The sequence below is a fragment of the Lutra lutra genome, chromosome 1, assembly GCF_902655055.1.
Source record: "Lutra lutra chromosome 1, mLutLut1.2, whole genome shotgun sequence".
Taxonomy (NCBI): domain Eukaryota; kingdom Metazoa; phylum Chordata; class Mammalia; order Carnivora; family Mustelidae; genus Lutra; species Lutra lutra.
The window spans coordinates 133,147,690-133,170,823 of NC_062278.1; the positions used below are offsets into that span (position 1 = coordinate 133,147,690).

At 39.6% G+C, this 23,134-nt stretch overlaps 1 protein-coding gene across 2 annotated transcripts in view; it reads left to right on the forward strand.

The window, feature by feature from the left end:
• The window catches only part of CPNE4 (copine 4), a 511,336-nt gene that overhangs the window by 373,103 nt on the left and 115,099 nt on the right, over window positions 1-23,134 (forward strand). For both annotated transcript variants that reach the window (XM_047737056.1, XM_047737060.1), the window contains exons 5-7: window positions 44-118; window positions 9,528-9,611; window positions 12,701-12,790. In XM_047737056.1, coding sequence (XP_047593012.1) covers window positions 44-118; window positions 9,528-9,611; window positions 12,701-12,790 — 249 coding nt within the window. The remainder of the gene's footprint in view (window positions 1-43; window positions 119-9,527; window positions 9,612-12,700; window positions 12,791-23,134) is intronic.

The window sequence follows — 23,134 nt, forward strand, 5'->3', positions numbered from 1 at the left end:
TTTTGGAAAACACTTCAAAATATGTGAAAATCTTTTCCTTTAGGTGATTGCAGAAGAATTGTCTGGCAATGATGACTACGTTGAACTTGCATTCAATGCACGGAAATTGGATGACAAGGTAAAGTGTTTGGCATTAACCTTACTGAAGGAAGTAATAAAGCTTGCACACAAAGTTTAATCAGATTTCACCCTGCAGCTGTTTTTTCCCTTTCAATTCACATTATTAAACAGATCAAAGATTTCAGAGAGGTCTCCAAAGTAAGACTTTCCCCAACTTAAGAACCAGTTGATGAGAAGGGGGAGGGACTATAATTAAAAGAAGACAATTTTGTTACACCAAGGCTTCATTTGTTCCCAAATGCCCAGGTCAATGTGCACAGGTAAATATGGTTTAACCCTGTTGCTAGGGACATTTCATAAGAAAACAGATGACATGAAAGAGAGGAGAAATGACATTTATGAAGCACCTATATTTTCCAAGCACAAGATTAAGAGCTTTTCGTGCATTATCACATTTAATCATTCTTATAACTCCCACGTAGCAGGCATTATTAACTTTGTTTTGCAGATGAGGAAACAAATTCAAAGATGAAGTAACTTGTGTAAGGTTGCTCCATGTGTTAGTCCGGATAATCCCAGAATTAAATTAAATTATTAAATATGCAAGGATTTTATTAGAAACATAGGGAGGAAATCTGCAGATTGCAATGAAATCTGCAGATTGCAATGCAAGTCTGACCATGAGTAAAGGAGAGAGAGAGAAAGGGATGGGCGGCAGTATCCTGGAATGTCCAGTCTAAGGAAGCTTAAACAAGGCCATCAGAGAGTCCTAGGGCCAATATTGACCAGCAGGGAAGTTTCGTGTCACCCGTGCCTGCCTTAATGTCCCCTACACACGCAGGCACTAGCTGGGAGCGGCCCACCAGAAGCCTGACCTCAGTGCAAGTATGGAAAATAGGAGATGTATTTCAGGGCACAGCAGCTGGGGCCCTTGGTCAGTTATACTCCCTGTAGTAGGAGGTTTCTAAGGCAGTTTTCTTGGCTACCATACCCTGCTTATAAGTGGTTAAAACCGAGGATTCATTTCCAAGTCCATTCCAGGGGAATCTGACTCCCGTCTGTGTTCTCTCTTATATCTGACAACTTCCATCCATCACGGCCATGTCAGTCTCACCTAGACAGAAGTTCCTCAGTCTCCACCCATTAAAAAAGGGGAGGAGTGTCCTTTCCAACTTCACCATATATTTACGATTTCCCTCCAACCATATCCTTAAGTCAAAAACATATCACATTAATAAATGTATTCACAAAGAACTCTTTTCCTAGAGGACAACTAGAGAACCTGGGATTTGGGGAGGTGGTACCACTTTTTAAATTGCGGACAGGCATTAGGCTGAAAAAGGTAAAGCGATGTATCAGGCAGTTCCCTAAAGTTTTAGGCAGCTGTTGATAGCCTGGCATATCACCTTCATTTTCACCTATGAACAGTACTTAGACCATTTCTATGTTCATTAATTCATTCTTTTATTTGTTCATTCTTTCTTCATTCATCGTTCATTTACCAAACCTTTGTCGCATGCTTGTTATGCATCAGGTGGTGGGGTAAAGACATACTTTAAACCATTCTCACAGCTACAACCTGTAATTCATTGCCTAACTAAATGAAATATAAATTTAAACTAAAAAAGATAGAATGTTATAGCCATGATGGGATGTGATAATTGATGTATAACTGCTGTCTGGAGAAGGTTTATTCATCCTGCCTGGGGACATCAGGAAAGACTTTATCCTTGTGAATGAATTTGGATTTTTTTTGTGTCCTGAGTAGATTACATGAAACTTTCATGAACATTAGTGTGGGCTAGGTGCTGGGAACTGTGGTGTGCACTGATGTCAGTCGGATGTTAGCTTTTACTCCTCACTTCCGGATGGCTGTTATGTTTTTTCTCCTCCATCATCTCTCCAAGTTTTAGAATAACTCACCAAACTCCTTTGTAGTATCTTTCCTGGTGCCATTATAAGCCATTGGGTCAGTGTGTGGCAGTTTTAAGCTGCTCAGCTAATGGCTTATAATGGCTTCTTTCTACTTAACAGTCTCTTAAGCACTTCTAATCTGCCCTCTAACTGACTTCTGTTACAGTGCAAGAGGACTTGGGGGTTTGTTAGAGGGCCCATTAGCTCTGATGTGTTTGAACAATTTCCCTTCATTCCAATGAGTACTTGCTCAAAAAGCTGAAAAAGCGTCATGCAGCACTTAATATGGTTCTAGGTGGCCATTCCCACCTTTGTCTGGGATGATTATCCAAGGACCTTGTCAGTGCTGAGCATCCCCACTCCAAAGCTGTAGACTACAGGTCATTCATAATGTGGGTATCTTGCCCATTCTCCTTAGTAATCCAGAGAAGAGCAGGTCCTGTTCAGCACAAAGCAGAGGCCATTGTTCCTCTTTGGACCAAAAGGTGAATGGTCTCAGGTGGAAAAAGGGAAGAGTAGCATTAAGGAGCAAGATGATACCATGGAGATCACCATGGAGATCACCTCAAACAACCTCTTGAGGAAACCAAGACTCAGCTAGGTCTGATGATTTACTCAGATACTACTACTGCTGATAATACTTGTTAATAGATAGTACTGGTTATCCATTGCTACATAGGAAACCATCTCAACACCTAGTGATTTAACTTACTCTATTACATGTCATGGTTTTGAGGGTCAGAAATGGAAACGAGTTTCAATGGGGCAATTCTTCTGCTTCTTATGATGTTGACAGAAGTCAACCCAATGATACTCAGCTGGGGAGGACCTTGTCTGGAGAGTTCAGTCTAGCTTTGTTCACATTCCTGACACATGGGATGGCTGAAAGGCTGGGGTCAGCTGAGGTGGTCAACCAGAGTGCCTACATAGTTGTCTTGGGTTTTTTTTTTTTTTTTTTTCCCCCACACAGTGGCTAGCTTTTCCCAGAGAAAGCAACCCGAAAGAAAAGAGAAGCTGTGTGGCCTGTCTGACCTAGCCTTGGAAGTCATGGAGCATCAATTCTGCTGCATTGTGTTAGTTACATGTTAAGTCATAGGGCCAGCCCAGAGTCAAGGAGAGAGGAGTTAGATTCCACACCTTGATGGGGGAGTGGCAAAGTCATATTCTAGAAAAGCATGTGGACAGTAGACATGGTGGTGGCCATCTTTGGAAAACACAATTTGCCAGATTTTTTTGTGATAGGTGCAGAATCAGAATAAGATAGTACAATTATTTCATGTCACAGCTGGAAAAATAGTCCCGAGTTTATTAAGGCGGACCCTTTTTAGCTTTGAGCATTCAATGATATTGTAGCTACCTACATGTTAGCAGTTGAACTTATATCTATTAACTGAGAAAATATATCATGACTAAAAGTGACTGAGACAAAGGTCTTAATTTTTAAAATTTTTTTCATTAGTGTCATGAGATTAATTTCTGTATACATTGGAAAACTTTTAGTGTAAATATGTGGGGGAAAACACATCATATCCATTCAGACAATGGTTATAGGACATCAGGATCCCCAGTCACCTTGTTATCATTCTGGTAATCTTTAGATATCCAAATATGTCAGGTAGAAAGCCTCTGGTCTAATGCAATTGCCTTCTTTAATAGATGATAACACTGAGGTTCAGAGATGTGAAATGACTCATCCAAGGATATACACACACACACACACACAATCAGTGACAGAAGGGGACTTCACCAGGTTGCCTAACCAAAATCTAAACTTTTCTTCAGGGCAAGGGGTTAATGAATACATGTTGAAAGGGTCTCTAGACATAGAGGACTTGGTAATGTTCCCATGGATTTCAGGAAATAGGAAGCCAGGGAGGAAGGAGGTGAAGGTTTGCCCTAGGTAGCAGTCCTCCAAGAGTTGTCCAAGGTCCCAAGACCCTTTCAAGGGACTACATGAGGTCAAAAAGTCTTTTCATAATAATACCAAGATATTATTTTCTTTTTCAACTCTCATTTTCTCATGTGTAAAATGGTTTTCTGAAACTGGCATGATGCCTAATATCACAGCAGATTAAATGCAAAAACAGATATGAGAATCCTGCTGCCTTCTATTAAGCCATTAGTTATTAAACTGATTTGCAAAAATGAAAAGGAATGTCATTTTTCTGAATACTTTTTTAAATTTGAAAAAGACAGTTGTCTTCCATTAAAATGCTATTTTTATTATGATGTGTACTGGGTTTGTTTTTATATTTTTAAAATGATATAACAAATGTTTTTTTTAATTTCATTTTTAGTTTATAATAGAGTAAATACTGATAGATAAAATCTACATAAACAAAAATTCCCTGGGCTCCTCAATAACGTTTAAGAGCACAAAGGAGTTTTAAGACCAAAGAGTTTGAGAACTACTGTGGTAGGCTATACCGGGGGGGCACTTAGTACCTTGAAAACTACAGTGAGAAATACCCCCTTTCTCTTGATAGAAAAAGTCATTTTTAAAGGTAAAAATGTTGTCAGCAGACCAACAGCCTTCTACCTAAGATGGAAATCCAGAGTCCTTGAAATCTTCAAGGACTTCAGTGGCAGGCACAAATAAAATAGATTAGGTTTGCAAGAAATAACTTATTTATCTAATGTTAATGCAATTCACTTAATGGAGAGGTGGACTTTCTAATTCCTAAAAGCACATTTGTTACATTAGCAGCTAGTTGGCAATTAATCTAATAAGTAAGTAGAGATATGACTGTAATCACTTTAGAACATTCAAGCTAACAGAGTATTCTTTGTCCTCTCTTTCCTGAGACAGTATTCATGTTGGTATGCTGGAAGGGATTCTCACACTGGTGGTCACCACATCTGTATAGTAGTATCATTTTAAAGTACATTTTTAGTGTTCCCACAATGCTAGATTGATGGGGTGCTGTATAAACAAACGAGTAAGACTCCAAAGCCGAGGTCAGCAAACTTTTTCTATAAATGGCCAGATGGTAAATATTTTAGACTTAGCAGGCCATATAGTCTCTGTCCCAGCTACTCAGCTCTGTCTTTGGAGCATGAAAACAACCATAGGCAATACATAAATGAATGAGTGTGGCAGTGTTCCAATAGAACTTTATTCACAAAAATAATCAGTGAGCAGGATTTAGACCACACACCATAGTTTCCAACCCCTGTTCCAAAGCAACATTAAATCCCTACCTACTAGGCTATGATTTTACTATGTTCAAGTATGCCTGCCTAAAAACTAATCTAACCTGAGTTGATGATAGCAAGTTACAATTAATGAGCATCTGCAGTGTACGAGGTGGCAGGTGTCTAACCTGCATGATCCCCAAAATTCAAAACCATATTCCCAAAGGTGGAAATTATTTGCATTTTACAGATGAAGTATTAGTAAGTTTAAATAAACAGTTCGCCCAAAGTCACAAGAGTAGGAAGCTACAGGGTTTGGTTTGGACCCCGAATCTTTCAGATAATCTTTTCTTATTCCAGTATTTCATTTTTAAGATCACTGCCATAGAAATGCACGGCTTCTTTTTCTATTCCAAACCTCAGCTGATTCCTTATTGCCCTCTTGCATGACTAAATTTCTTTCGTATCATGATACGGCCTCCAATTTATTAAAAAAATTTCACCATAGCAAACCTTCAGTAAAATGCCTGTGTCATTAACCTTGGTGGTACTGAGCTGTCCCAAGGGCCATCTTAATGCTGAGAGTCAACCAAAACAGCCAAAAATTCCAGTTTGTGTCACGTAACCATACAATCAGACCAGAGTTGTGTTTTTAAACTACAGATTTCTGAGTGTACATGTAAGATATTTTTGAGCTGCTTAGGAATTGTTTTATTTCCAACAATCAGATGCCTTCTTAGTCATAATCATCCCTGATAGCTTTACAAAGCGTCCTCAGACATTGTCTCTTCTATTGATAATAATCGTGGCAGCAACACTTTTTGAGTGCTTATCATTGCCAGGTACTAGACTCACCTCCTTTAATTCTTCCACACTGCTAGGAGGCAAAAGGTGACATTCTCTCCAAATACCAACCAGGAAACGGAGACTTGAAGAAATTAAATATCTTGCCCCAGATCATTCAGATTGCGTACAGTGGAGTCAGGATTTGAAAGCAGTTCTTTTTTTTTTTTTTTTTTTTTTAAAGATTTTATTTATTTATTTGACAGACAGAAATCACAAGTAGGCAGAGAGGCAGGCAGAGAGAGAGAGGGAGAAGCAGGCTTCCCGCCGAGGAGAGAGCCCGATGCGGGGCTCGATCCCAGGACCCTGGGATCATGACCTGAGCCGAAGGCAGAGGCTTTAACCCACTGAGCCACCCAGGCGCCCCTGAAAGCAGTTCTAAAGGCAGTGTGCCCATATTAGATTTTCAGTTACTTGAGGGCAGAGCTCGTATCTGATCTTTCCTTCTTATGTCCTCCTGACAACATCTCTGTGCTAACCCTAAATAGTATTTAAAATGAATATAAAATAAAATAGAAGAAGCCCTGCAATATACTACCAGGAGGAAAAAAAGTATTAAAGTGTATGTAAAGTATGATTACAAATATATTTTTAAAAGAAAGAAAAGAAAATTATGTCTCGATTTAGAAAAGTATCTACCAGAATGATATTGATAGTTGTGGAATTATGGATAAGAATATGGGCTGTTTTTTTTTTCCTTCTCTTTTTCTATATATTCTATTTTTAAGTAAAAATAATAACAAAAGTTCAAAATTATCAATGAAAGGAAAAAGAAAAATAATGATAGAGTTCCTCCAGTGTGGTCTGCAATTTTAAGTGCAATTCACCAACATGTTCCCTGAGGGAGCAATCATCTATTTAAGGAAACAAAGCCTGAAGCTCCTGGGGAGGAGTCCAAGGGCATCTAGGAGCAAGCTAATGTGGCTCACATCTTTTAACAAAGGGAGCTAAGGGGGGGGGGGGGGTTCCAATTTTTTAAGACAAGTGTTGAAGCAGAAATAAGGGGGGGGGTGTATATGTCTTGAGTAAATGTGTTAGAGGTAGGAATCCACTAGCAGTATGTCTGGGAAGGAAAAGTGCCTTTTTGGTGGATGGACAAGGGTTGCAAGACAGACTTATTGATAAAAGCAGTCACTGTGGGTTTTTGACAAGATGAAGGCTGTGGTAATTTGATACCTTCAAAAATAAGAGTGGAAAGATATATTCCAGACTCTGGGTATTGTGGCTCGTGGTGTTTAGCTCTGGGTAGGTGGGAGGAACACAGAGGGGGATAGATAGATCTACTTCCCATCTTTTTTCTTTCTAAGGAGCCCTATGAAGTTTCTAGGCTGATATTCTTTTTTTATATATATAATATATTATTTTTAAGTAATCTTTACACCCAAGAGTCACATGCTCTGCTGACTAAGCCAGTCAGGCACCCCTGGCTGATATTCTTTACTCTATTTAGAGAGCCAGTTTTTTTTGTTTTGTTTTGTTTTTTTTGCTGCTCAAAATCCATCATTGGTTGCCAGCTGCTTCCCAAGGCATGTGCAAAGCCTTTGGTTAAGCATATAAGGGCCTTCATATCATGGAGCTGACTTTGCCAGAACCTTCTCAAACCCGTCCCCTACACATCCTTAGGTTGCAGTGGAATTAACCTGCCTTGGGTGCCCCTCTGTTTACTCTTTCACACCTTCAAACAGTCTGTTTCCTGCCTAGAAATACCCTCCTCACAACCATATTTTCCAGTGCAAATCCATCAACTCTCTCTCTCTTTTCTGTTGTTCATTCATTCATTCATTCATTCTTAGCCTTGAGTTATATTTATTTGTGTATTTGTCTTACCACCAAACCAGATGGTACCTTTGGAGGGTTGAGACCAAATTTTATCCTTCCTTATATAGTAACATCAAGCACAAGACTCTGTTATGATCAGCATATTTCCTAAGAGTATTTTGTTGAGCTGAAGACTAAGATGACTATGGGCCACATTTTGCTCAGCTGCAGGCTAGAATTCTGGGGGGGGGGGGGGAATCACTGATGAAATACATAATAAGAGTGTGGTAACTAAGGTTGCCGCTCAGATAGCCTCCTATTCTATACCAGGTATTCGTGTCATTCTTTCATTTAGAAATGTATCCCTTCATACACTCAATAACACTATGTACTTCTAAAGCCTAGACCTTATGGAAGATGAGGAAATGGTAGAGATATAAAAGAAAATCAGACATAATTCCTCCTTTCTGAAAGTTTATAATCCAATGGAATAAAAAATAAGTTTTTTTTTTTTTAAGATTTTATTTATTTATTTGACAGAGAGAAATCACAAGTAAGCAGAGAGGCAGGCAGAGAGAGAGGAGGAAGCAGGCTCCCTGCTGAGCAGAAAGCCCGATGCGGGGCTCGAACCCAGGACCTGGGATCATGACCTGAGCCGAAGGCAGCGGCTTAACCCACTGAGCCACCCAGGCGCCCTGGAATAAAAAATAAGTTTAAAGAAAGATATGGTTATGATTATTTCCAGTAATGAAGTACCCGCTTGTTTTACATTATTCTTCCACTTAAAGTGGCTAGAAACACTGGGTAAGGTACGAGAGACATCTGTTTAGGGGTCCTAAGGCAGTCAAGTTTTGAGGGACCAAAATAGGAGAGAAATCCACTGAAGTGATTCAGACATTCTATCCAGATTTTCAACTCAGGGAAATTCCTCAAGGCTGATTCATAGAACACCATGGGCAGAGAGGCTAAGAAGCCTAGCAGAAAATAGTAACTAAGAAATAAACTGAGAAGAGGCCTTTGTCATCTCATGGGCCCAGAGAAGCAAAATTGAAGTTCAGGGATACAGAGAGAGCTATGGTTCAAGATTCATGAACCAGAAAAACAGTCTCAGTGTCTTTTCCTCCTGAGGCAGTCACTAATTAGCAAATAGCCGCACAAAGAGAAACTGAACAAAAAACCTGAGCCAAGAGATTATGGAGATAAACAAAGCCTTTGAGAGTCTCACAAAAATTAGCATTGAGGGCATGTCAAGGAAAACAGCCCTTAGGAACACAAGGCCTTTCAGTTGGAGCCCTATAAAGACAATATTCAAAGAATAGATGAATCAAAAACATATTGTGACTTTAAAGATTTTTGGAGAAACCAATCTTGAAATAGCTCAATCCTAATTGGATTTAGGTAACTTCCCCCATTCTAATGGCTTGTCAGAAGCTAAAGACTCATCTGAAGCATTTATAATATTTCTTACACAGTGTCTGGTATACCAAGGGGCAGAACCAAGAAACAGAAAATAAAAACAGATCCACAGGTGACCCAGATATTGCCATCATCAGACAGAACCTTTAACAATAACTATAATTAATATTTTAAGACAACAGATATGTTGCTTTTCAAACAAGATTATTGGAATTGATCTTTGAAGAATACTTTAGATTTTATTTAACCAAGAATGTACTTCTCAAAGAACTTGGATTTCAGATGCAGCTCATTCTAGCCAAGAACAAAGCAGGAAAGGTCAAATCCAGTGGCATTTGATTCAAGGCAAGATCAAATATGTGTAGGTGGGGAATAACTGATTTTTTGTTTATCTATTTTAGGATTTCTTCAGTAAATCTGACCCATTTCTGGAAATTTTTCGTATGAATGATGATGCAACCCAGCAGCTTGTACATCGAACTGAGGTGAGAAGCTATGCCATCTCATCTCCTAAGATAATAAATTGACCTGTTTCTAGAAGCCCCTTACATTTCTTGATGTCTGTAGCTATGCACTCAGACCTGAAGTCTTCACTGTCTTTAAGAGGACTCTCTGCCTCATGTAGCTTTTTTAATTCTCAATTTAGCTATTAGAAGACCCTTTCTCACCCCAATTTTCCATTGTTGACCTTCAATACAGACAGTCAGCAATTTATTAATAATAAGAATATGAATGTTAGCTAACATTTAATGAGAGTGATTAGGCGCCAAGCATTGTGCTAAGAATTTTATATGCATTATTTTATTTACTTCTCACAACAATTCCTTGACATGTTTATTATTACCCCCATTTTATAGTTGATTAACTGAACCCTTGGGAACTCAAATGACTTTCCAAGTTCTTATAGTTAGCAGGGGTAGAGCAGAGGTTTGAACTGAGTTTGTTTGTCCTGAGCTTCACTATAATTTGGGAAGCCGATCTGCCTCCCCAGTAAGTTTGTACACTAGGCTGATGTCAGGCCTATCAAATGAACAGCTGACCTGTCTCAGCTGCCACTTGATCTAGCTGCATCTCTTTCTCGAGCCCCCTCTTCTTTCTCCCTGGTGCTCCAAACCTTATCCCTTATTACCACCACCATCACCCAGTACCACACACCCATTCAACAAACAACCCCAATCTCCACTTTTTATTTTATTTACAAGTTAGTCAAAGAGAGTCTGTGGGGATGAGAAGTACATTGGTAAGGAGATGTGGGGTGATTGTGATGAATGACAGAGCTGAGAGAAGACTGTTGTATATACACATGCGCGCGCGCACACACACACACACACACACACACACACACACACAAAATGGTGGAGTAAAGGAAGAAGAAACCGTCATGATTTTCATAGGGTGATAGTGGGGGGTGCCATGTTCCCACTACCTCACATTAAAATCCATTTCCATTTTCCTGAAGTAATAGAGTTGCAAGTAGCATTAGGGGAGCTTTTTGTGTCATATTTAAGGTAAACAAGAATTAAATAGTCTTGAATGGGCAACATCTGTGGATATCATCTGGTAGGTAGTTGGCATTTAATAAAATGTATTATTAAAAGAATGGATAATGAATGGAGTTGAGTATAGGTAGTATGTCTACTGTATGTTATAGTACAATGTGATTATCTGGAATTCAATCCCTGGGGAATAGATAGAGGTGCAGTAGTTTCCCTGAGTGGCACCTAATTGCTACCACCAAACAGAGTCTTTTTCACACATACAGATTCCTTTGGTGAGACAGACTTCTTCCAGGAAAAGTAAATAAACTTTGGTGAGAATTAGAAGTGGTGTGTCCATTCGTGCTTTTGCTCCAGTCAGTGAGTGAAGACTTTAATGTGCAGACAGAAAGGAGATGGGGGTTATATTATTAGATTTTTCTCACAAGATCCCTCTCTCCTCTGTTCCTGACAGCAGTCCTTTTCTCATTATTGGTATTGGTAAATTCTCCTATTCCCAAGAATCTCTAGAACTCCTCCCATACCTCATTGCTGAGGGGCTTCTGAAGTCTTACAAGAAATGTGATTGTAAAGTTTACCAATGACTCAGCAACATGACATCGATTTTTTTCCTCTTTCTTATTTAACAGATATGAAATAAATACTAGACACTACCGTTCTCTTGGGGGGAAGTACACACACACACACACACACACACACACACACACACTTGGATTCTAATTTCATAGGAAATTTCTAGTTGAAACTTTGATCTGCTATTGAATTTTTCAAAACTGTTGCAATGAAATATCATCACTTCTTAATGTTTTTATATAAAGGAGAGAACTTTAAATTAACCCAAACACTTTTATCTAACTTTTCTTCTCACTATCACTTTGATCATCCCCAGGGTATTGGAGCACAAGACAAGGCCCCACAGGAACATTATTTTTGTACTTTAATGCATTAAAAGAAATTTAATAATGAGTCCATGATACAATCAATAATTCATAGTTATATTAAGGAATCCAGTAGAAGAGAAAATCACTTATAAAATAATTATGTTATTTGGATAGAGAATTAATTTTTTTTATAATGCTAAGACTTCTGCTAACTAAAAATTTCATAGGAAGAAAAATCGATATGACAGAATTCTATTTAACTTCATTTGTATGTACCCTAGAGCAGTAGTTCTCGAATTTCATGCATCAGAATCATATAGGGGGCCCACCTCCAAACTTTGTGTTAGTAGGTCTGGGTGCAATCTAAAAATCTGCACTTTTGACAAGTTCCTAGGTGATGCTGATTCTCCTGCTGTTCTAAGGACCACACTTTGGAACCCCTTTCCTGAAGTACACAGTACAATCCTAGGCACAGAGCAAGTACATTAGTACTTCAATATATTCTAAGCCCAGCTGACTTATTTGAATCATATTGATGACAGACTAAGATGACTTGTATGGATTCTTGGGAAGGATTAATTAGTAAGCTGCTTCCAAAAGGATTCCACTATTACAGACTTAGTTTGTGACACTGAAGATCTAAAGATCTATACTATTCTACGTTCCTAAGATAGCTGGTATAAGTATGCTCCTGGGATTTTTCTTTTAGAAACTTCTCCTCTGACTTGCAATCTGCTCTGACTCAAGGTCACAAGTTATCAAAACCACTCAATTTTTTAACAGTAGAAATGATCTGCTAACACTCTCTACACCAACCAATAGTCTTTACTTACACTATCATAGGAATGACAGTCCTATAGAACTGGAGATCTAGAGGCAGACCTGCCTCCTCAATCCTAGCTCCAATTGATGTAGAAGGGGTCATCCCCAGCATCCACATGCTGGACTGTATTACTGTCATTATTTATGATACAAAGTCCAGGCCAGTGACTACGGGAGTTCTGCCCATAATGACGCACTTAATGGGAACCCTTAAAAGGTTTTCTACTCCCAGTTTTCATTAAGACATCTATTCCAGGCAATTGTCCTTTTCATAAGCACCACAATGTTTCTCAATCAGTTTTTATGTTGAAATGTGAAAATGTCAAGCATTTCCTCCCCAACTCATCCCTCCACTCCCTCTCTTTCTTTCCTCAGGTTGTTATGAATAACTTAAGCCCAGCCTGGAAATCATTCAAAGTATCAGTCAATTCTCTATGCAGTGGAGATCCAGACCGCCGGCTGAAGGTCAGAAATCTATGTCTGAGAAATGCAATTGTTTATGTATTTAACTGTCCTCTTTCTCTTCATGTGAATATTGACAAACCCAACATTTTCTGTATCACTTACCCAAATCTCTTAGTATCTTGATGAAAGATGCAAGGGCTATTTCTTCTGCAGGAGACACTGAAGCTCAGGAGATAGTCCAAGACAAATCCTGATTGTGTTCTGTAAAGAGGCAAATTCCATGGCTTCCCAGAGACAAACTGTGGTAATAAGTTCATGGTGCAGTTGGGAGGTATTAAAAATACAAACACTGCTGTATCAATTATCTGCTGTTCCATAACAGACAATCCAAAATTTAGTAGCTTAAAACAATAACCATGTATTTGGCCTATGAGCCTATGCAAGAGCAAGTTGAGTTAATGTAGGAGGTTCTTCTCTTGGTCTTGCTTGGACTCCTGTGTACTTACAAGGTGACTCTGCTTCTGGGGTTGACTGGCTATCATCTAGAAGGACTGGGTATTTGAGCCATGTATCTTTCCTCATCCAAAAGGCTAGCTTGGAGACTTATACAAATGAACTTAGAGTTATGAAAGAGCAAGAACAGAAGCTGCAAACAAAGTCTCTTAAGATCTAGTCAGGGAACTCCTATGAGTTCACATGAGTGTCACATGGCTATCCCAGATTCAAGGAGTGAGGAAATAGACGGCCTCTTGGTGAGAAGCACTGCGAAATATGATGGCCAATTTTTTCAATCTACCACAAATGCTTTTTGGGTATCATGGGAGTATATCCGTTGAAAGAAAAGACACATTGTGAGGGTGGCCAAAGGAAAACAAGAGGTAGAATGCCAGGAGCAGACTCCAGGAAGCCTTTTTTACAGTTCGAGTTCTGACCCTCCTCCTGCTTTGGGAGTCCGGAAGCTCCATGTTATCCATGCCCCAGAGCTGATTCTACCAATTCAGGTTGACTAAGTAAATTCAGTAGAGACCTAGATACTGGTGCCTATAAACTGAAAGGCCAATCAATTCACACTCAGTGAGAAACATGCCCATTGGGCAACCTCAGCATTCATATCAGCTTAATCAGGGCACTTTCTCTATGTGGGCCAGCCGTAGGAAAGACAGCGATCAGCAGGCAACTGTAATAGTCCAAGAGCAGAGCCACCCTTGCTGGATAACAGGGATGGTGAATGGCTTCAGACTCTAAAACCTGGGGCCTCTACCTCCACTACGGAAGATAGGCCCATGAGGCAGACTAACCATTCACGTTGCTCTTTTAGGGCACCCAATCCCCTGGAACCTGTTAGATGGGCATTGCCAATGTTCGTCTTTGTAACTTTACATTGTTTTCACCCTTTTGGTCCCACAAACCTTCTTCGGATAGAATTCTTTTGATTTGACAGTGTTGCCGGGTTAGAATCCTGGCCAGTCGGTTAGTCCCGGCTTCTTTAATGTAACCTTGTATATCTTTGCTTCATACTGTTCTGTGTGGACTCTGTACTTGAACTCTCAGCAGACACACTTAAACCTCCATGCTCTCAAGGAACAGCTCAGAGTTGTCCCAAATACCTTGTCTCTTATAAGAGCTAAGATATTTCAAGCCTCACTTTCCATTGGGACTATCTTTCACATCAAAATCAGGGCTCCTGGCTGCTTGAGACTTCATGTGTCAGCTCACATGCAGAATGCCAAGAGCTTCAGCTTCGGGCCTAGGGTGGTGATTGTCGCCTGTATTCTGAGCAGCCCCCATTCCATTCCCAGCAGGATAACTGGCCCTATGTGGGGCAGAAATCAAATAATATGTCCGTTAGCCATAGATCAACTTTGTCATAGAGAATTATTAATTGAAAAAAGGAGAGGGTTGTCTGCAATGGTGTAAATTAAAATGCAGAAAAGGAGCCCTTTATGGCCTTGTGAGTGTTTTGTATTCTGGGGTCTGTAGAAGAACAAATGGAAATAAAGGAGATAGATGATGGGTGATAGATGAGAAGGAAAGATGTAGGGGGTGGGAGAGGGAGTAAGGGAAGAGGGAAGGATCAGGGCTTCTCAACAGCTGCACTGTTGACCTTTGGCTTTTGTTGTGGAGGCTTGTCCTATGCATTCTATGATGTTTAGCAGCATCCCTGGCTACTAGACGCCCGCAAGACTCCACTCCCTTCAGTCTTACAGCCAAAAGTCTGCTCAGACATTGCTAAGTGTTTCCTGGAGGACAAAATTACTCCCAATTGAGAACCAGTGGCTTCAAACTTAGCATGCATCAAAATCACGTAGAAAACTTGATGAAATGCAGACTGCTGAACCCCGTCCTCAGAATTTCTGATACAGGAGATCTGCGGTAGGCCTGAGACTTTTACATCCTAAAAAGTTCCTGGACGATAATGCTGCTGGTTTCAGCCCACACGTTAAGTAAGGACCCTGTTGTAGACATTTGCTTCTCTCTCTCTTTCTTTCTTTTTTTTTTAAAGACTTATTTAAAGTCTTTGAGACTTTACTGTTTTTGAGAGACAGAAAGACAGAGGGAGAGCATGAGTGAGAGGGGCAGAGGGAAGGGGAGAGAGAGAATCTCCAGCAGACTCTGTACTGAGCATGGAGCCTGACATAGGGCTTGATCTTGTGATCCCGAGATCATGACCTGAGCTGAAACCAAGAGTTGGACACTCAACCAACTGTGCCACCCAGGTGCCTTGACATTTGCTTCTTCATGACCACTTTCCCATAGCCTACTGTCTCCAACAGCATTTTCCAGCACCCAGTCTCCCCTTTAACACCACTTTTCTGCCCAGCATTCATACCTATCTGCACTGTCCCAGGCTTCTTGGCTTTGCTATACCTTTCTGCCCAGGATGCCTTCTTCAGTCTGCTTTTCTTAAAACATGCTACTTCCCTTTGGGTCTCTTAAATATCCCTCCACTTCCAGAAAACATTCCTCTTTCTCTTCTGTGAGATGCCTTCCAGCCTTCTCCACTTACCCCATTAAAATACCTCTCAAGCTGTGAGATGCCTGGGTGGTTCAGTCAGTTAAGTATCTGCCTTCAGCTTAGGTCATGATCCCAGGGTCCTGGGATTAAGTCCCAAACGCAGGCTCCCTGCTTGGCAGGGAGCCTGCTTCTCCCTGTCCCCTCCCTGTGCCCCCCACTTATCCTCATGTGTGCTCTCTCTCTCTCTCTCTCTCTCTGACAAATAAAAAAAAATCTTAAAATACCTCTCAACTTGCTTTGAAAATTTCTGTTTACATCTGTCTCCTCAGTGGCTGACTTGTTCTCTCCAGTTTGCTCCTTTAGGATGAGAACCATGTTTTATTCACTGTGTGTACAGGTGTTGAGCACAGTGCTTGGCACAGAGGAGATACCCAGTGCCTTTTTGCAGAGTGAAGGGATAGAGGAGAGAGGGATGTACTGAGAGGTCAGCAGGGGTGTCTAACCTTACTGGGGTAGGGGTTGGGTTGAGGTGGAGACTTGCCCGCACCAGTATTTGATATACTGGTTTACTCGGTCACAAAACCTATATTGTACTCACTTGCTCACAGTATCCAAATGCAGCTTTTCTGAAAGGCGGGATAGACTTCCTGTATTGCCCTTTATTTGTATTCATTATTTTGTCACAAAGGCCATTGTGAAATTCTCATGATGCTGTCCCTAGCTACCTTGCCCAAAAATAAAATGGTACCATATTGGCAGGCAGCATTTCCGTCCTTATGGGTGTCATTTTTCTTACCACCAAAAAAATTAGAAAGTGAATTAAAATTTTTTTTAGTTTTTAAAGCACTCTGTTGGGTTCGATTTTAAATCTCAGCAAAATTTTAACAATTGGGTCTTTGTCTCAAATGAGGGTTGTTATCTTTGATTCTCTTTTATTCAGGACCCACATGAACACCAGGTTCAAATAACCAGCTTTTTATTTTGCTTTTTATTTATTTTTTATTTATTTTTTGCTTTTTATTTATTCTGTACTGCTCCTTTGTATAAAAAATAAAAGCATTCAAAGAAGCCTTTTCAGAAACCAATGCTTTAACTTATTATGGAAATGTTCAAACATACCTAAAAGTAGAAAGATGATATGGTAACTCCCCACGCCCAGCACACAACTTTGACAATTACTGTCTCGTGGCCAGTTTTCCTTCACACACACCCCTAATACCGATTTTTCTCCTTCCTCTCCCCACTGGATTGCTTTGAAGCAAATCCCAGACTAGGGCAAAACACATCCTTTAAGAACAGTGCCAAGGCCCAGCAGGAGTCCATGAAGTTGTTTTCATTTCTTTTAAGATTAGAAAAGAAAAAATAAACTTGTAAGATTGAGTAAAATGTTTTAATTTTTTCTCACCTCTGAAAGCACTAACATTTTTAGGATTCTTAAAATTTACTCTGGTGGGAGGGGGCCCATGAAGGCAAAAATGCTGAGGGCCAATGAAGGTCATGGTGTGGCCCTGTTCCAGATATCATTTCACCCCAAAATGCTTCAGTATGTATCTCTAAAGAGTAAGGAATCATTCTATAAGTATAATCATAAAACTATTATATGATATCTAATTATGCTATATGTCTAAGAATATTAACTAAGCCTCCTTAATATCATCAAATATTCTGCCACTGTTCATGTTTGACTGACTGATGGCCTGCCTCATTTATTTAAAAAAAAAAATTGCCTTTTTTTTTCTGAATTGGGGTCTAAATAAGGTCCAAGCATTGCATAGACCAAAATAACTCTGAAGTCTCCTTTAACCTGTTAGTTCCTTCTTTTTTTTTTTTCCTTGCAATTTACTTATTGAAGAAACTATACTGGTTTATCCTGTGGCATTTCTCATATTCTGTGTTCCCTATAACTGAGTAGTTGGGCTTAATCAGATTTGGGATCTGTTTTCTAGCAAGAATGCTTTATAAGTGATGCATTTTTCTTAGGGTGTGAACAGTCATTGAGGAACATTGCCTACATTCTTTAGTTTGTTAAGGTTTCCAAAATGGTAAACTTTCCAATTCTAACATTACGTCTTTAACTATTGTTTAATGTCTTCTGTAAAGAAAAACTTTTCCTTTAATAACTATTTCATTTCCTGAAGAATGATTCATATGGGAAAGACAGGAAAAATGCTTTATCTTTCCTTCTTTTCAAACCACTTTTCAGAATAACAAACTATTTTTCTTGTATCGTCCATAGGTGACTAGTGAAGTCCCCAGTATTATTATGAATTTGGGGGCACCTGGGTGGCTCAGTTGGTTAAGTGCCTATTTTCAGCTCAGGTCATGGTCCCAGAGTCGTGGGATCAAGCCCCACGATGGGCTCCCTGCTTAGCAGGGAGCGTGCTTCTCCCTCTCCACCACTGCTCATGTTCTCTCTCTTTCTCACACTCTCTCTCTCTCAAATAAATAAAATCTTTTTTAAAAAAGAATTTATAGATTTTTTAATATATCTGAGAGTTTCTATTTCAGTTATTAGCATTCCTTTGAAATCTTGAATTGCTGCACATTTAACCAATGAAAACTGCTTTAAGTTAACTCTTGAGTTCTTTTGACATGAACTTAATAGTATGTAATAGTTTCCTTGCTTCCTGGTACACACTTTAAAATTCATGAATTTTGAACTTTTAAAACTCTTTTCCTCCATCGGATCTTAATTTCTGTGGACACTGAGTTGTATATTAAAGTCTCTTGAAATAGTTATTCTCCATAGCCAAACCTCTACCCCATAGAACTTTCATTTTGTTTGTTCAATTTTTCTTTCAGTTTCTAGAATTTTTTTTTACAAATTTAATTTTGCTCTATAACTCTGTAAAATGTTTCCATGATCCTAAAGTTAAAACTACAGAATAAATATATTCAGAAAAATGTAACTTCCTTTCCTGTCTCTATACCACTTTTTACCGACTTCTCTTACTGATAATCATTTTGTAGTACACTTTAATACTTGGCAGAGCTAACTAGCTCTTCCCACTTCTGTATTCCTTGTCTTGTTAAAGGTTTTCCTGGACATTTTACTTTTTTTTTTTTTTTTCTGTCCATTTAGCTTTACAAAGAACTAGTACCAGGGGAAAAAAATGTGATGGTATTTTTATTTATATTGTAAAGAAAACCTCTTCAATATTGAATCTTCCTATCCTAGAATATGGCATGTCTTCCCATTTGTTCAAGTCTCCTTTTATGTCTGTAGGGGTAATTAATGTTTTTCTCTTATAGGTTTCTAACATTTATATTTCAATTTATGCCTAGTTTTTGTTTCTTTAACTCTTGTAAATGGAATCTTCCACTATGCCTTCTAACTATCATTTGTCAATATAAAGTTTATTGAATTTTGTTTGTTCTCTTTTTTTGAAAAGATTTTATTTATTTATTTGAGAGAGAGTAAGTAAGTAAGAGAGAGAGAGAGCACAAGCAAGGGGAGGGGCAGAGGGAGAGGGAGAAGCAGGCTCCCCGCTGAGCAGGGAGCCCAATGCAAGGCTCCAGTCTAGGACCCTAGGATCAAAACCTGAGCCAAAGGTAGGTGCTTAACTGACTGAGCCACCCAGGTCCTCTGAATTTTGTTTCTTTTCTTAAACTGTGCTTTTATTAAGTTCTATTCCATGAAATGTGATACTAATCAATTCTTTTGATTTCATAAATACATTATTAATATCCAGTATATATTCTTTAGAAGGCAATGCCAGTATTTAGAATAGATTCTCCCAAACAGGGCTCTTAGATAAGAGGGTGAGAAGGCACTATCAGCAGGCATTCTTAACACATTCTTAACACCCTAACTGTAGTTCATACTATAGGAAGATGCCATGACATAAAAGTCTGGAAAACCACCATATAGGGGCACCTGAGTGGCTGAGTAGGTTAACTGCCTGCCTTCAGCTCAGGTCATGAGCCCAGGGTCCTGAGATCCTGAGCTCTGCCTCAGGCTCCCTGCTCAGTGGAGAGTCTGCAGTTCCCCTCTCTCTCTCTGCACCCCCATCATGCTCTTTCTCTGTCTGTCTCTCTTTCAAATAAACAAATAAAATCTTTAAAAAGAAAGAACGAATGAGGGAAAGAAAGAGTGAGAGAGAGAGAAAAAGAAAGAAAGGAAGAAAAGGAAAGAAAGAAAAAGAAAGAACGACACTATATAAGCACCTCAAGGCCATTTCCTATCTCCTTCTCTAATGCTTTTTTAAATTTTATTTATTTTATTTTATTTCATTTTTTCAGTGTTCCAAGATTCATTGTTTATGCACCACACCCAGTGTCCTTCTCTAATTCTCAAACCACACGGGTAACTTGGACACTTTCTCCATGCAGAGTTCATCAGGTATTTTCTGAGTATGGTTGCCTTGGAGAGGTATCTAGGGTGATCTCTGTATCAACCCGTCCCCATGTCTATGCAAGAGAGAGGCCCAGTTTTTCACTGAAGTCATGGTGCAATGGGCACAAGCAAGAGAATCAGGCAGAAGGAAGTCACAGGAAAAAAGGAGAAAAAGTTCCCCAAAGTCAAAGCAGAGGTTATAGGACTCAAGGCCCCATGACAGCGTGAGAGGAGAGCCAAAGTCCAAAGCACCAACAAATGACATTTTCACCCATGACTCATCTTACTCACCCTTTATGCCCTCTCTTTTCTGTAGCCATGCATGATTGATTTAGAATAGCCATGTTCATGAGCCCTCATGTGACACCCCTGGAGTTGGATTTCTGGCCAATCAGAAAGGTGCTCTACTGAACCAGGATCCTAGACCCCAGTGGTCCTGGAATCTTCATTTTAGCAACTTTCCTAAACGATGTTGGTGCAAGCCATTTGCCAAGCACACATTGAGAAACACTGTCTTCCTACTGATTCTCCAAACCTAGGTGACTTGCAAGTACTTCTCTTAGGTTGGTCAGTATTTCTATCACAAAGCTAAGAGTATATGTATGTATACGTTCTGCTCATCTTTCTAAATGAAATTCTTACCATTTGTCCTTTGGTTACAGAGAACTAATGGTATCTCTTCCTTTCTCAAGTGTGACCAGGCCACCTTGAATTGAAATTGTATTTTCACCACAAATTCATTGTCTTTGCTTTGGACTCTCTGAGCCACATACTCAAGTGCCGAATGGACTTGACTGAGTCCAGGAGTCTGTTTTTGGAGTTTGCCTTGGACCTTCCCCCTTTATTCCCAACACCATGTGACTCCTAACTCCTGGATTCTTAAGTGCCTCTTATTTTTCTTCAGATCCTTAGTTGGGCTTAGTTGCCCAACTTGTCTTTCTGCTTCATCCTGTTTTTCTATAACAAACCTCCTGACTCTTACTGCTTGAAAAGAAAATAACAAAACAAAACAAAACAAAAATCTGAGTTCTAACCCCCAGATCTCAGTCCTTGACAGTGACCCCAATTCAGCCCCATAATTCCCCGAAACCCATAGATTTGATTATAAGGTACCCCATAGATTACACCAACATTTTCTGATTCTTGGTGTAAAACACGAGAAGGTGGACTTAAGGGGTCCGTCAGTAACTCTCTTTGGCATTGTTGGAAACCCCTGTAATAAAGACAGTTTCAGGCAGTTGAAAGCAAGTTCACTTCCCTCTCTACCTACCTTACAACTTAAAGGGGGGAAAAGAGCTTGAATGATCCATGGACCTGTTATGTTCTCTTGAGATCTGTTAAAATTTAAGTGCTTTTTTTATGGCCTTCTGGGCTCAAGGGCTTTTTCTGGGCTCAAGAGCTTCTGGGTTTGTGCCTGTGGATGGTTCACTCAGCCAAAATGTCCCACAATTACCAGAGGATTGCAGACTCATCTAGGTGTCTCTATATTGGATCAGCCATGGCACAGGAATTCTTAACTCCACTTAAGTAAATGGCATCCCGGACCCAGCAGGCTGCCTCTACTGAGATCTGTAATCAATACTGCAGCATGGGAAAGCAATAACCAGCTTAAATAGTGTGAAATCATGCAGGAATAAAGGGGGCTTCTAAATGAGAGAAAGGCTACATACTCTCTCAACTTTAATAATTCTAACATTTTTCATTAATATTCCCCCTTTTTTACAGACTGGGAATTCAAGACTATGTTTGAGCAAATTGCTTAAGTAGTGCAGCCTCATTTAAACCCAGGTCTCTCTTGCTCTGTGGTCCTTGCTCTTTGCTACAGAAAGAGAGCTAACATTTACTGAGCATTCACCAGCCACCTTGTACGACACTGGACACTTTGCTTAGATTATCTTATTCAACCCTATACTTACCCTAGGTGGAATGATACTGCAGTAACTAAGAACACCCATGAAGTAGAAATTTATTTCTAGCTCTCATAACAAAGAGAAATCTTCCTAATCAGTGTTGTCTCTCCTTTATACAGTGATTTGAAAACCCAGTTGCTTCTATCTTGTAGTTCATCCATACCTTAGGGCCTCATTGCTATTTGAGTTTAGCACACAGAAGAGAAAAGATGTGGAGAGGGCTATCTCCAGGAGTTTTAGCTGAAAAGAGCACTTGGCATTGCTTGCCTATATTCTAATGACTAGAACTTAGTCATATGACCACCCTTAACTGCAAGGGAGGCTATGAAATGTGATCTCATTGGGGCATAGAAAAGAAAACAATTATTTGGTGCCCAACTAGCTGGCTCTTCCACTGGAAGATATTGTTACTGTCCCCATTTTGCAGATGAGAAAACTGAGGCTTGGAAAGATGAAATGACTTGCTTAAATTCACAGAACTTACATGCAACATAGGCAGGATCAAGTCCATCTAACTCTAGAAACTATACTCTGTAGCAGCACTGCCCAATAAATATTCCTGATAATAGGAATATTCTTTATCTGTGCTATCTAAAAAGGTAGCCACTATCCACATACAGCCAGAGCAATTCTCTCTAACCTCTCTTCTCTCTTTTCCTTTGGGCCTTCTTTCTATTTGGTCCCTTCATGTTAGGATCCCATCCCCCCACCTTTTTTTTTCCAATCAACACCATCCATGGAGAAAATTCTACCTCTTCATGTGTCAGGCTTCTGCTGTGAATGGGAGCCCTCCTCTGCCCAGGCTTTAATGATTCCAAAGCAGAAGGAATGGGTCTCCTACAAACGGGGTCAACAGTAGGTTCTTCCATGCTGAGATAATTTTTCATCAGTGAGAATCAGGTCTGATTTCCTTAATATCTGGGAAGAGACGACACCTTGCTAAAACAAGTATTATGGGTTTTGGGTTTGTTTGTTTGTTTGTTTTAAACCAGGAAACCATACAATCTGGTCTTAAATTTTTTTTTTTTTTTAAAGAATCTTGGGAGTTAGTGTTTAATGGATATAGAGTTTCAGTGGGAAGATGGAAAAGTGCTGGAGACAGTGATGGTTGAATGCAGTCTGAGTGCACTTAGTACCACAGAGCTCTATACTTAAAATGATTAACATGGTAGATTTTATGTTACATATCTTTTATCACAATA